The sequence below is a fragment of the Molothrus aeneus genome, chromosome 15, assembly GCF_037042795.1.
Source record: "Molothrus aeneus isolate 106 chromosome 15, BPBGC_Maene_1.0, whole genome shotgun sequence".
NCBI lineage: Eukaryota > Metazoa > Chordata > Aves > Passeriformes > Icteridae > Molothrus > Molothrus aeneus.
The window spans coordinates 5954995-5967135 of NC_089660.1; the positions used below are offsets into that span (position 1 = coordinate 5954995).

At 47.3% G+C, this 12141-nt stretch overlaps 1 protein-coding gene across 3 annotated transcripts in view; it reads right to left on the bottom strand.

The window, feature by feature from the left end:
* The window catches only part of GRIA1 (glutamate ionotropic receptor AMPA type subunit 1), a 121337-nt gene extending 112451 nt beyond the window's left edge, over positions 1-8886 (bottom strand). Inside the window, exons 1-2 of one of the 3 annotated variants that reach the window (XR_010784610.1) lie at positions 8621-8886; positions 6366-6503 (exon numbers count right to left, since the gene is read on the bottom strand). Coding sequence is in view for 2 of the 3 variants with exons in the window: in XM_066560486.1 (XP_066416583.1) it covers positions 6366-6503; positions 8621-8702 (220 nt within the window). In the remaining variant the exon portion in view is untranslated. The remainder of the gene's footprint in view (positions 1-6365; positions 6504-8620) is intronic. The other 2 variants (XM_066560486.1, XM_066560485.1) reach the window with 2 other exon arrangements.
* Between the last annotated feature and the right edge of the window lie 3255 nt (positions 8887-12141).

Here is a 12141-nt window from a genome sequence, read left to right on the forward strand (position 1 = left end):
CAACCAAAATAAGAGAAATAAAACCTCTCTTTAAAGGAATGCAGTTGAAATAAATGCATCTTTGTCTTCAGAACTCGTGTTAATACCACACCCCTGAGAATTTGGATCTTCAGAATATTAAAGTCTCCCACACTTATTGCTTCTTTAAGGAGCATGTTGGTTTTGTGTTTGCTCTGAGCTCCACGTGTTACTGAACCTAACAGGGACCTTTTCCATTTCTGGTGGCAGAGAGCTGCTGCCTTTGGGGCCCTAACCCTATTAAAGGAAATGTAAATGTATTTATCTAAAATTCCCACCAGTTTTGGAAATGAACAGCACACTTCCCCACGTTGCAATCCTTGCAGTCACATGAAGATTTCCACTCTCACCTTGCTAATAATGCCAAAAAATAAAGCCTGTCTGTTTCTGGCCTAGTAGAATCCCTGTCACACGAAAAGGCTTTATTTTTAGAGAAGAAAAGATAAGCTGTGAGTGGAAGCTGTGACTGTCACACAATGGACAGGTCTGGCCTGTGCTGCTCACTGTTTCTCAAATCCCTCTTCTGCCTACTGCAGAGCCCAAATTTTACTTCTTCACTCTCTTTTCTGCTTGTCACCAGTGCTGGGATCCTTTCCAGATGAGCAGATAGATTTGCAGGTGTGAAATTCCCCTTATTCCTCCCTCTGATTTTTCCTTATGGCGTCATATCTGCTTTTCAACCCAGGCAACTCTCCCACCACCCGGGATAAAAAAAATTAAACACACATAAAATAGTCATGCAAAGAAGTGTCCCCATGGCCCTTGAAGAGATGGACACACCAGACTGGGGGACACTTTTCCTGATGTGTGGTGCCAGCCTCTCACAGGGATGCCAAGAGACAGGGGGAGCCCCATCAGTTCCCTGCTGATGGAATTGGTCCACATTTACCCAAACCCCTCCGTGCCCAGATCCCTGGAGGCAGACAGACAACCTGCCCTGTCCTAGCAGCCACAACTGAGGGAATGGCTCAGCAATCATGTTCTAAATGCTTTTCCTTCTTGGGGAAGTCATATGGGACAAGCTCCTGCCTTCTTTAGTGGTGACTGTGACCGCTGAGCACCCAGCACTCACCCTGGGGGTCCTGCTGGCACACAGGGGGCTGGTGTCACCTCCAGGACCTGCTCCCTCCTGGGAGGGAGGATTTGGCAGGATTTCACCCATCAGCACACTCCAAGCTGCTGGCATCTCACTGAACAAACACATACTTATTAGAAAGCTACAGCCCATCCCTGCCCAAAACTGAGCAACTTTAACCTGAGGTTGATCTAATGTGAATTGATGCTCAGTGATTCATCTGTCTGCATCACATCTTTTCCTGTTACATAATCCAAGGAGATGTATCTCCTTGTAGTACCTGTGTTGTATTAATCAGACTGCATCTGATCATTAAATCCATGTTTCTGCTGGCTTAACTCACATTAAATAGTCATAGCAAACATCCTGAGCTCTGCAGGGAAAAAAAAATCCCAGAGCACTTACATGAGATTTCTGACACTGTGAAAATAGAAACAAGTTTAGCAACAAACACCAAAACTATTACAGGGCTGGGTTTATTTAGACTGTGGAAACTTAATTATAAAAATTGCATTCTAACTGATTACTGCCGGAATTATTACAGCAACACCTTTACAAGAAATGGTGACCATCATATGTTTGTCAACAAGGAAGCTTCCTTTAAAAACACCCAATAATTGTTTAATTAAACCAAATTTAGTTCCTCATTTGAGAACATTCAAATGCTTGCCTATTCCTTCCTATCTCTGAGAGGTAATTTAGGAGATAAAAAGCAATTTCTATAAATACTCTATCTATATATGTAAGTATCCAAGGAAAAGAAGAAAAAGAAAGACTTCATTTCATAGCTGATCTGGATGTAAGCTTGCTGCTATTGATAAGAACATAAGCACAGAATGAGTGATCACTACAAATCCCTCTCTAATTGGTGCTTGGAGGCCTTAATAAAATATGAACAGAATCCAAACTACATGTTCATTTTCTAATTTGCAGAACAGATTCAACTGTTGATATTCTAGCAGCACCCACAGCATATACTCAGAATGAGGACCCCACAGTAACTGCATCTGTGCATACAGGGAAGGAGAGGGAAAAATAATTCATTGTTTTTCAGCCTCTTTACAAGTTTTCTTGCAGCTGCAAAATCCTGTTGCTATCCTGTGCAGACCCCTGTGTTTCAGGTCCGCAGCTCCTGAGTGTCCCTTGCCAGCAGCCCACCACCCAAGCACACAAAATCTGGTGGCTGCCTCAGCAAAGCTGCAGGGCTCAGTGACAAACAGGGGTTGTTTTAGTCACTGGTCATCCCTGCAAAGGAGCCTGAGTTTGGCAGGGGCAGTTTTACCACGCTGGTGACTCACCTTGTGTGGCAGCTGCTGGCCCAGGGCAGGCTGCTGCTGCTGAGCCATCCTCTTCTCAGGACAGCCAGAGCAGCCTCCACGCCTGCCTGGTGCTGCCAGCATCACCTGGGGACCTCAGGCAAGGCTGAAAGAAGGACTCTCTGCACCACAAATTAAATAAGGCTATGGAGCTGTGGCTGAAACAACTCATACTCCCCGAGGAGCCGGGCTCTGCTCAGGACGGGATGCGCATTGCACTGTGCACAGCTGGAGGCTGAGATGAAGAATAGGAGAAAACTGTTGCCAGCACAGGTTGACTCAAGAAAGAAACCTCTCATTCCTTTGCTGTCAACAGCACACAGTGCTCCCATCCACTGTGGGCCTTCCAGGGACAGGAATTTGCAGATCTCTCTTAAGCTGCAAAGCTCCTGTGCCCTTGCATCTGGCACAGAGCATCCTCCTTCCCACCCCTCTCCATTCTGACCTGCAGCACCAACTCTCCTGTGCTGAGTCTGCCCTGAGAGCAGTCAGACATGGCAAAATCCAGCATGGCACGGATTGCTAGACACTGTTTGGAGAGAATAAAGCTCTTTTCCAAACATGGATGGAAACAGAAGCTCTGAACATGTCTTTAAAGCTGACCAGAAGGGTTTTTGCTCTGCTACATCACCAGGTAAACATTTCAGATACACCACACCATCGTTTTACCCTTTACAGTCACCTGGCACTGCTGTGTAATTCTGCTGAAAGAAGGACTCTCAATTCACTTAAACAATTTCCTTGGCCTTTGAAGAAACAGCACAAAATTATAAAGCCTCCTAACCTTTAGCTAAGAACCCTCAGAGTAGCAGGTGTGTACTTTCATACGGGTAAGCCCCATCAGGCACCCAGCTGCAACCACGGAGCGTGTTCATTATCAGCTATTCTGTGGGATGGAATGAATTCAGGAAGATATTTCAGGTATTGAAATGTGCCCGTGCCTCGGTGATGCAACAACATTAGCATCAACCCCACACATGAAACAGGAAGTCACCACACATCTCCACAACCTCTTCTTGCTTTCTTAATGATTATGGTTTGCCTAAAATCATCATCTCCTGACGTGTTGCACACAGGGACCACAGGACCCGCACTGAGCTTTTCACAATCACTGTGTAACCATAAAAAGTCCACATCGAGAACACCAGAAATGTGAAAGTTATTGCTGGGCTGTCACAGTGACAGCCCAGTGGCCACAGCAGCCTCTGGGCATTCTCCAGATTCCCCCCTCGGATGGGTGTCATTGTCATTGTCACCAATTCGGCGCGTCATTAGCGGCGCTGTCACCTGGGCAGGAGCTCCCGGTGTCACTGCACCCACTGTCACTGTCACTGGCACTGTCACTGGCACAGCACAGCTTGCTCAGCCCAGCAGCTCCGTGCCAGGCAGAGGTGAGCAGTGCCACAGCCGATGCCCAGGTACATTCTGCACACGATTTCCTCACCAGGCTGCTGTCACCGTGCTGCACCTCCTCACCACCCCACAGCCTGCCCAACAAGGGCTTTGCTTCTGCTGCCAGCACTGATTCCTAATATCTGCTCAGTGCTTTGAATGCTGCTGCTTCAGACACTTGCCATAAGGAGTACATTCAGCTGGATCCCAGCACAGAGCAGGATTTGCAGCGGAGCTGGGACCTTGCTCAGGTGTCCTGCTGGAGACCCCCACAGGTGAGGCCTCAGGTTCATGGGCTCCAAACAGCCTTGACTAAACTGTCACAGAAGCAGGCAATGCCAATGGCAAGGAAATGCTGTGTTCTCCATCTCCATGGGAACAAAACCTGGTACTTTTAACTGGTAGCACGGCCAGTCTTTCCTCAGAAGATAAAGACCACTGTGTGGGCAGGGTTTTTATTCTCTCTAAATAAACAGATCTTTCTGCTGATATCTAGTCTTGGCAGCCAGGCAAGGAATTAGCTGGAAGATGAAGAATGAGCTAATTCCTGACAAAAGTTTCGCTTCTGCTCTAGAGTACTAAAATCAGGTCTCCTAATGGCCTGTTTTCTTTAGGTTGGGGGGTTTTTTTCACCCCCAGGGTACATGGAATGACACCTTCTTTTGTGCTTACAAAACAAATGCTGCCTTCCATAGTCTGGAGGAACTTAGGAAGTTTTTAATTATAAGAAAAGCAAAACGAGGACAAGTGAAGTTGGACTGTGCAGAGTGCTCTGCTGGTCTGATCTAGGACAATGTGCCCTACATAGAGCTCAAATATAACATCCTTTGGGAGGCTGCCTTGCTTCCATTCAGCTTTTGTGAGACCACCCCTGCCCCCGCAGTACTAATGACAGATTCCTGAAGCATAACTGGTGTCATGGTCTTGCCATCAAAGCTGTAAACAAAACCATTAGCGGCAGGCATGGAGAGGGAGGGAAGGCCATGTGCAGATGGAGAATTTATCTGAGTGGTATTCTTGCAGTTTCTGCTTTCTTCCTGCTATCAGCTCTGAAATAGCTCATCCTCAGCCACAGTCAGCAACTCTACCCAGGTGGGTGACGTTTTCCCTTGATAGATGCAAGGTCTGGCTTTTTTCTTCAATTTGTCTGGTTTTCCTGCCAAGAAAGTGCCATTGGATAGAGCTGAAATAGTTGCTCTTCCTTGATGTAAACCTTGTAGTTGGCAAATAGAGGGATATTAAAGAAAATAGAAAATCTTTAGATATGCCATTAGATACTGCAAAGAAAGTGTGGTCAAACTGTTACTTCTCTCTACTATACTGGGCAGGAAATTCCTGAGATCTTGTATTTGCAAACCCTCCAACAGAAAATATCACAACTTTTTTTTTTTTTTTTCTTCTTCAAAAAGCCTCATTAATTCTCCTGCTGGTTCTTTCTTCCAGGAGATCCCTTCTGTGCATTTCTGAGCCGAGAGAACAGTTTGTGTTCACCTCTATCCCACACAACTAAACTGCAGGGGGGATGTTTCAGTGACCCAAGAGGACACTGTAGATGCCAGCCAACAATATTCCAACAGGCTCAATGAAGGGAAGGCTTCCTCCAGCCTGTCCTGACAGCCCCCAAACACACACTCGGGTTCAGAGAGTGTCAGCAGCAGTGTCTGACACCAGGTCAAACCAAAGAATTCTCTGTGCATCACACCCTGCTGGCACAAGCCCCTCGCCCACAGCACCACACCCTGTGCTCCAAGGAAAGCAAAGGCTGCCACAGCAACCACAGGGCTCTGTTATGGGCTTAGTTTTCATTTGGTTTCCTCCTCCTGGTCTTGTTTGTTGCTGCTAACCTTGGCGTTATCTAGCAAGCCAGGGTGTTTTCCCCAATAATATTTTCTAATGAGAACAGTACAAGCAACGTGCTGTGCTTTAGCAGGGTGCAGATCTACCCTGAGATCAATTCCGTGGTGCAAACTCATTCTTTAATATCTGTTTTTAGAGCCAACGAATTAATTTCTTGAAACTAGAACTCTCTTACCTCTCTGTCATTATTAGGCATGCCCTTATTGTGGATTTAGACTCCACTTGCACCAAGCTGCTGGTTTCTGCTAGGTCTTTCTTAAATTACAAGGACAGATGGTTAAACTGGGGCTGAGGAAGAAGCTGTTCACACTAAACAGAGACTTCTGTGCACTCTGTGGGTGGAAAGGGGTGTCTTTGTTGTGCATCACAGCTATGGGAAATATGGGGATGAAATCTCAATGTATTGAGTTGGGCAGAGGTTAGAGAAACAGAGGAAATGAAATGTTGGGGGGTTTACACCACTTTGGGTGCAATGGAAGGGGAAACACAAGACATGCTGGATAACTGCAGCACTACCTCACCCCTATTCCTTAGCACAAACCAAAACAACCCAGAAACCCTTTGTATGTTTGGGGTTCTCTTGCCTGGACCCTACAGGTGAGCTGCACATTTGGTGCAAGATATCCCATATTTCAGACAGCCAACAAACCCAGGTCAGGAATAAAGAAGCCCAAGTGAGGCAGAGCAGAGGGAATGCTGGTACTTACAGGTGTATGTCATTTCAAAGCTGTCACTGATGTTCACAATGTCGATCTGGGGAAGGAGCTTAGGGGGTTCTGTGAGCTGAGACAACGCAAACCTGAAAGCCGCATGTTCCTGGGACTGTTGATTAGGAAACAACCCCCCTGGGGAGAAAAACAGAACCATAAGAGGAAAGCTCTTAAGAACATTCTTATTAGAAACATCATCAGTCCAAAATATTCCTGAGAGCAGAGCCTACAGCTCTGCAGCCCAGGGAGTGCCTCCAAACTCAGAAATCCTCCAGAAGGCAAGAGCCAAGGGTTCCGTGCCCACTGCGGACAGGTTGGGAGCACAAAACCTTCCCAGCATTTCTGTTATGTAACCCTGGATCACACACAGGAGCCCTGCTGCATCCCCAGGCCAGGCAGCTCAGGACAGGGATGATCCATGGGGTGCAGCTCAACCTCCTCACCCCCATAACTTCAAGCAGGAGGAATGGGAATTCTGTCATTATCACTTCAGTACAGCTAAAACGAGATCCTTCCTTCCCCCCTCGCTTGGAATGAGGCTCAGTTCAAGCCCTGCTGACTGGGAGGAGAGCTTTGCTACAGGAGGTTTGCAGGGGTCCCCCCGCACTCAGGGGACTCAGGGGTACGGGGCAGCCTGGCTGAGCCTGGCCCAGCAGGGGACAGTGCTGTGACAGCCAGAGGGACACGGGACTGTGACCAAACTGCTGCTGCTGCTGCTGCTGGAGGTTTGTTGCACAGAAAAACCCTGAATTTAACAGGTGACAGCGGCCAAACTCAAACTGGGCAGGAAACTTAAAGCTTGACCCTCAAAGGAATCAATCTATACAGAAGTACAGATAAGCCCAGAACCACAGAGTGATGCAAACAGGGCAGGAACTGGGACAGGGCTGGACCTAAGCTCAGGACCTCACCTTCCCCATGGATCTGGAACTAAGTGCAGCGATAACCCAGCCCTAGGAAAAGTTTCCTGCTGCTCCCCCAGCAGGAACCTTGGCTTGCAGCAGATCGCTTCACAGCCTCCAGAGAGATGCTATTAAATTCAGCCTGTCTTGTAATCTATATGCATTTAAAGAAAGCGCTGCTATTGGCATTTCAGGAGAGGGAAACAAAGCACTTAGCAACAAGGGAGAATTAAAATAAAGCTGCAGAAAGTATCAATGCCCAAGACGACCTGAGGAAGAAACAAAATAGGCAAGGACCTGCCATCAACGTCACTTTGCACATCTTCAGTAGAGGGGCATCTCCTTGTGTGAAAAGGGCTATTTGTGCACCAATATCCCCCCACCTCCCCCGTTCCTCCCACCCCACAGCCTAATCACGGATATCGGAGGAATCAGATGCTCGTAGCCAAGTTGCGTTCGTTGAAAGGCAAAAAATCCGGGATCTTGCACAAATTTGGGGTAAAGGGGAGACAGGAAGGGAGGGAGACAAGGATGCAGCATCAACAGCAATAAAAGCACTGATTGTGCAGCTGGACTCAGGCAGGAGTTGCCTGAACTTGGTGGATTAGCAATTGATTGGCATTGTAAAGAGAAGGGAGGCGGGAAAGAAAACCGGCATGCAAGGGAAGGGAATTTGGGGCTAGGCTACAAACGATCACCAATAAAGATCAGTGGGAGAGTAATAATAAACGCGGGGAAGGAGGGAGAGGAGCACGAAGTTGTTACAGGAAGGGAGGAAGGAATCAAACAGGCACTGCTGGTGTGCAAGGGAAGCAAGTGGCATGAAATGAAAAGAGACTTCAATGCAAGATCTTCTTCCAATAGCTTTGCCCTTATTCTTTAGCAATAATAACAAGAGAGCGTCTGTTTGTTACCTCCCGTCCCAGTTACCTACAGATGAGAGCATCCTCACCAAAATGTATCGTGCAACCGCCGATTTTGCAAATGCAGCAACACACAATGGCAGCCCAGGCATTTCCCCGGGCAAGAAACAGATATTTTTTTCATACTTCCTCCATTTCGGAGGCACTTTTCTCCCTCTGTGTTGGTGTGTGTGTATGTGTGTGTGTGTGCAGGCATTTATTCCCAATCTACCCCTCCCCCAAATCCAAATTGATCCATCTCTGCTCCGGCAAAGCTGGTACCAACGCACGCATCCAGCCCTCGCAGTTCAGCCCCTGGCTCCCTCTCACACACATACACACACATTGTACCTTGGCAAGCACACGACCGGGTCAGTTTTTACCCCCATCACCCCCTCTCCACCCCTACCCACTCGTCAGGGACCATCACCCCCAGCCCCGCACTCACCTATCTGGATATTGTTGGGGAAATTGGCCCCTAACACCGCCCCTAGGAAACTGGTGCAGAAGAAGGCAAAAATGTGCTGCATATTCCCTTTTGCATTGGCGAAAAAGAAGCCCAGTTCCAAGCATAGATTTGATTTTTCCCCCGCTCTGCTCTCTTTAGCTGCCTCTCTCGCCTCCCCTCCGCTGCGCCTCCGGGATGCGCGTCTCCCCCGCTCCGGCTCCAGCGCTGAGACTGCCGCTGAGCAGCGCCTGGCAGCAGGATTAACTGAGCCCCGAGAGGAAGAAAGAGAGCCCGCTCCTCATCCACATCCCTCCCCCGCCACACACAGCGCACACGCACACGCACACGCCGGGCGCTTCCACCCAGCCCCTGCCCCTGCCGCCAGCTGCGGCTCCACAGCTGGAACCGCATCCCCCCGAGCCCGCTCTGCCCCCCGGGGGTCCCTGCCTCGGGTCTCTAAGGGCAAGCCCCACCTGCCCCTAAATCCCAGCTTTGCCCCTCAACTTCCCTTGGCAGGAGATCCGAGGAACCTGTGAATCAGTAGGTGGCAAACTCCTCTAGAGAAAGAGCTGAGCCTCGCCTGCCTGGGATCCATCGCTCCCCAACCTGGCTCCAGGAGTTGAACCGGGCACTCTCCGGAGCCTGGCTCATTAGGATAACAAAGAGGGTCCTGCAAATGTGCCTTGGAAGGAAGGATTTCAGAGCAACAAATGAGAGATCCTGAAGGATTAAAAAAGGAATTCCCCCCCATCACCTTTCTCATTGATTTTTCCTGCCTGCTCTTAAGGGATGAGGCTTTTCACCACTGCACTTGATGTGGAAGAATCTGAACTCACCAGCACCATCAGACAGGGCATGCTTCTGAAATTAGGGGGCTACCATAGCCTGGACCATTTCAGAAGCTGTTTCATGGCAATTCTAGTGAGACTGGAGCTTATTTGGCATGCTTTGCTCAAAAACAAAAGGAAGAGAAAAATAAAGGTAGAACCAATAAATCCCAGCTCCTAGGCACAACTTGTGATTTGGAAATATTTGAAGAACTGTAGTGAACACAGAGCCATAGTCACCTCAGGAAGGAGAGAAAATTCACCCATTCCCCCCTGAAGTCCCAAACTAAACCAAACGTCATCCATGCCAGAAGCCAGAAGCTGAAATCCCATGTCCAGGCCCAGATATTCTGCCCTTGATGTTTCCAGCCTTGATAAATACCAGGGGTCCATAGCAGAGAGGAAACAGAGCCAAAAAAAGGGATGAAAGGGATGTTTGGGGCAGAATTAGAAAAGACTCAGATGCCCTGTGTCCTGGCTGGGTGCAGGGTCCTTTGCCCTTGTGCCCTCTCCCCATCTCCAAATGTGTGTGGTTAATCTGGAAGAACACCAAAGAGTGGTGACCAATGTTTGAAGGCCAAGAACTGCTCCTGCATAAGGACCAGTTGGATAGAGGAGCACACTGCAGAGTGGGAAAACTGAAATGGGACGTGACCAAGCCTGCAAAATCTGCAGCAGCAGAGAAATGTTCCCTGATGGCCACAGCACCCAGGTGTGGCATAACTTTCTGGTGCAGGGATAACACTGCTCTTTATATCCTCAGGCCTTTGTTTAATCTCTGCAAATAAAGAGTGTGGGATCTTTAATATCTTCCTAGACAGTTTTATGGATTTCACTGTGACTTCTAGAGTGACAAAATGCTGAAGCACCCACATAAATGCCAGAGTTGGTGTGGGGTCTCAGAACTGCACTCCTGGAGCTTTGCACCAGAGACGAGTTGCACTGGTGCCTGGAACTTGGTGGCCTCTTACAGGACAGAACACAGAGTTACACTGCAAAAAACAGAGCCCAGAAGGTTTGCATTTTCCTCATGGTGAGTGATGAAACATCCTTCTAGGATGGACTCCTTTTTGCCCCAAAACACCCTTCCCCATGTGACCAGGCAATGACTCTTGGTGCCAGGTTTACTAGAGAGCAAATTCCGGCACTCAGGAATCAGATAAAGGTGGTGAAAAGATGCCCTGACCCTGTCTCACTGCCTGGGTGACCTTCAGCCCAAAGTCACATTCAAGCACAAAAAAATCCCCATCTGCTGTTGAGAGGAACACCTTCACCAGACTTCCATTTCCCCCCCTGTATAATTCAAGCAATACTGATTTGAGGCTAAAATAACCTGCTGATAGGTTATATGGAATCTTGCTTTCCATCCAGAATTTAATAGAAACAGCTGCATTTATAACCTGAAGAGAGTCACTGAAGGATAACCAATGCAACAGAAAGATGCCAGCACGTTTTGCGAACTCCCAAACAGCCTATCTGATAACAATAATAGTAGCCATAACAATAAAACATTATAATAGCTTGCAGAAAGCTTGCACAGTCACATTAATTAATAATGCTGCTTTTGTCTATAAACCTCTCAAAATGCAGGTGGCTTAACAAGGGGAACCTCACCACAGTGTAACAAGATAAGTAGTAATAAGATCATTATTTTAAGAAGGTATTCATTTCCGTTTTCCCTACAGATAACAACATTTTATTCGGGGTTTGTTAGCATAAGGATGTTCAGAATTAACTCTAGGTGTTCTGAAGGTTCTTTAAGTCAACATAAAAGCAGTATAATGTCTGAACTTCTGGCTAAAAAACAAACTGAGTCTTGGGAGATTGATGAAACTCTTCAACTTCACAAGAGTAGTCACAACAGAAACACAGATCAGTCCACCAATCTTTTGAAAAAACACAAAAGAATTATCTTGATTCCTGTAAACAACTGAAGGAGTTTTTTTAATCCTTTCAGATTTCAGAAAACAATGAAAATCATGCAATACAGAATACAAGCATATTGCATAGAACCATTTTAATCAGGAGCAACTGAAAATATCAGGGATGGAGTTTTGTTAGGCCTGTATTTTGTCTCAGAGGGGTCTTAAGACATAGATGGGATGGGCAGGCAACTTGTGGTCAACAGGGAACATCCAACATGGTTATGTGGGATTAATTCATACAAATTGTAAAAAAAAAAGGTAAATACCAGTAAAAAAAAAGGGTTGTTAAATTTAAGAAATGTTAAAAAGGCATTTTGAAAGAGTGTAGCTGATTCACTTCAGGTCTTTTCCAGACATGAGAGTAAGAAAATGGCTGTGGCCAGAGCTGCTGCTCCCCTTGTGTTCTGCCTGCAGCTGATCTTGCTGTAGTGGGCAAGAACCTTTGTTCTCATCCATTTCTGCTCCAAGGTTTGGCTTGGAGCAAGAGCATTTTGGCTCTGAGAAGGATGTCTGCTGCCCTCCTCTTTGCTGTGCATGGTGTGCAGTTGTCCACCCCAGCAGCGTGCTCTGCCCTCGCTATCAGAGCTTTTGTTTCCAGGATGGGAAATCAGGGCTTGTTGCAGCAGATATATTTCTGTACCAGAAGCCTTGAAAAAACAAAGGACTCATTCACATGCAGAAGCCTCCAGCCTTGAAAAATGAGGAAATCAAGAGAACTCAGCATCCATCCGACCTCCCCGCAGAATTATTTCCCCCTGTGCCGACTGTG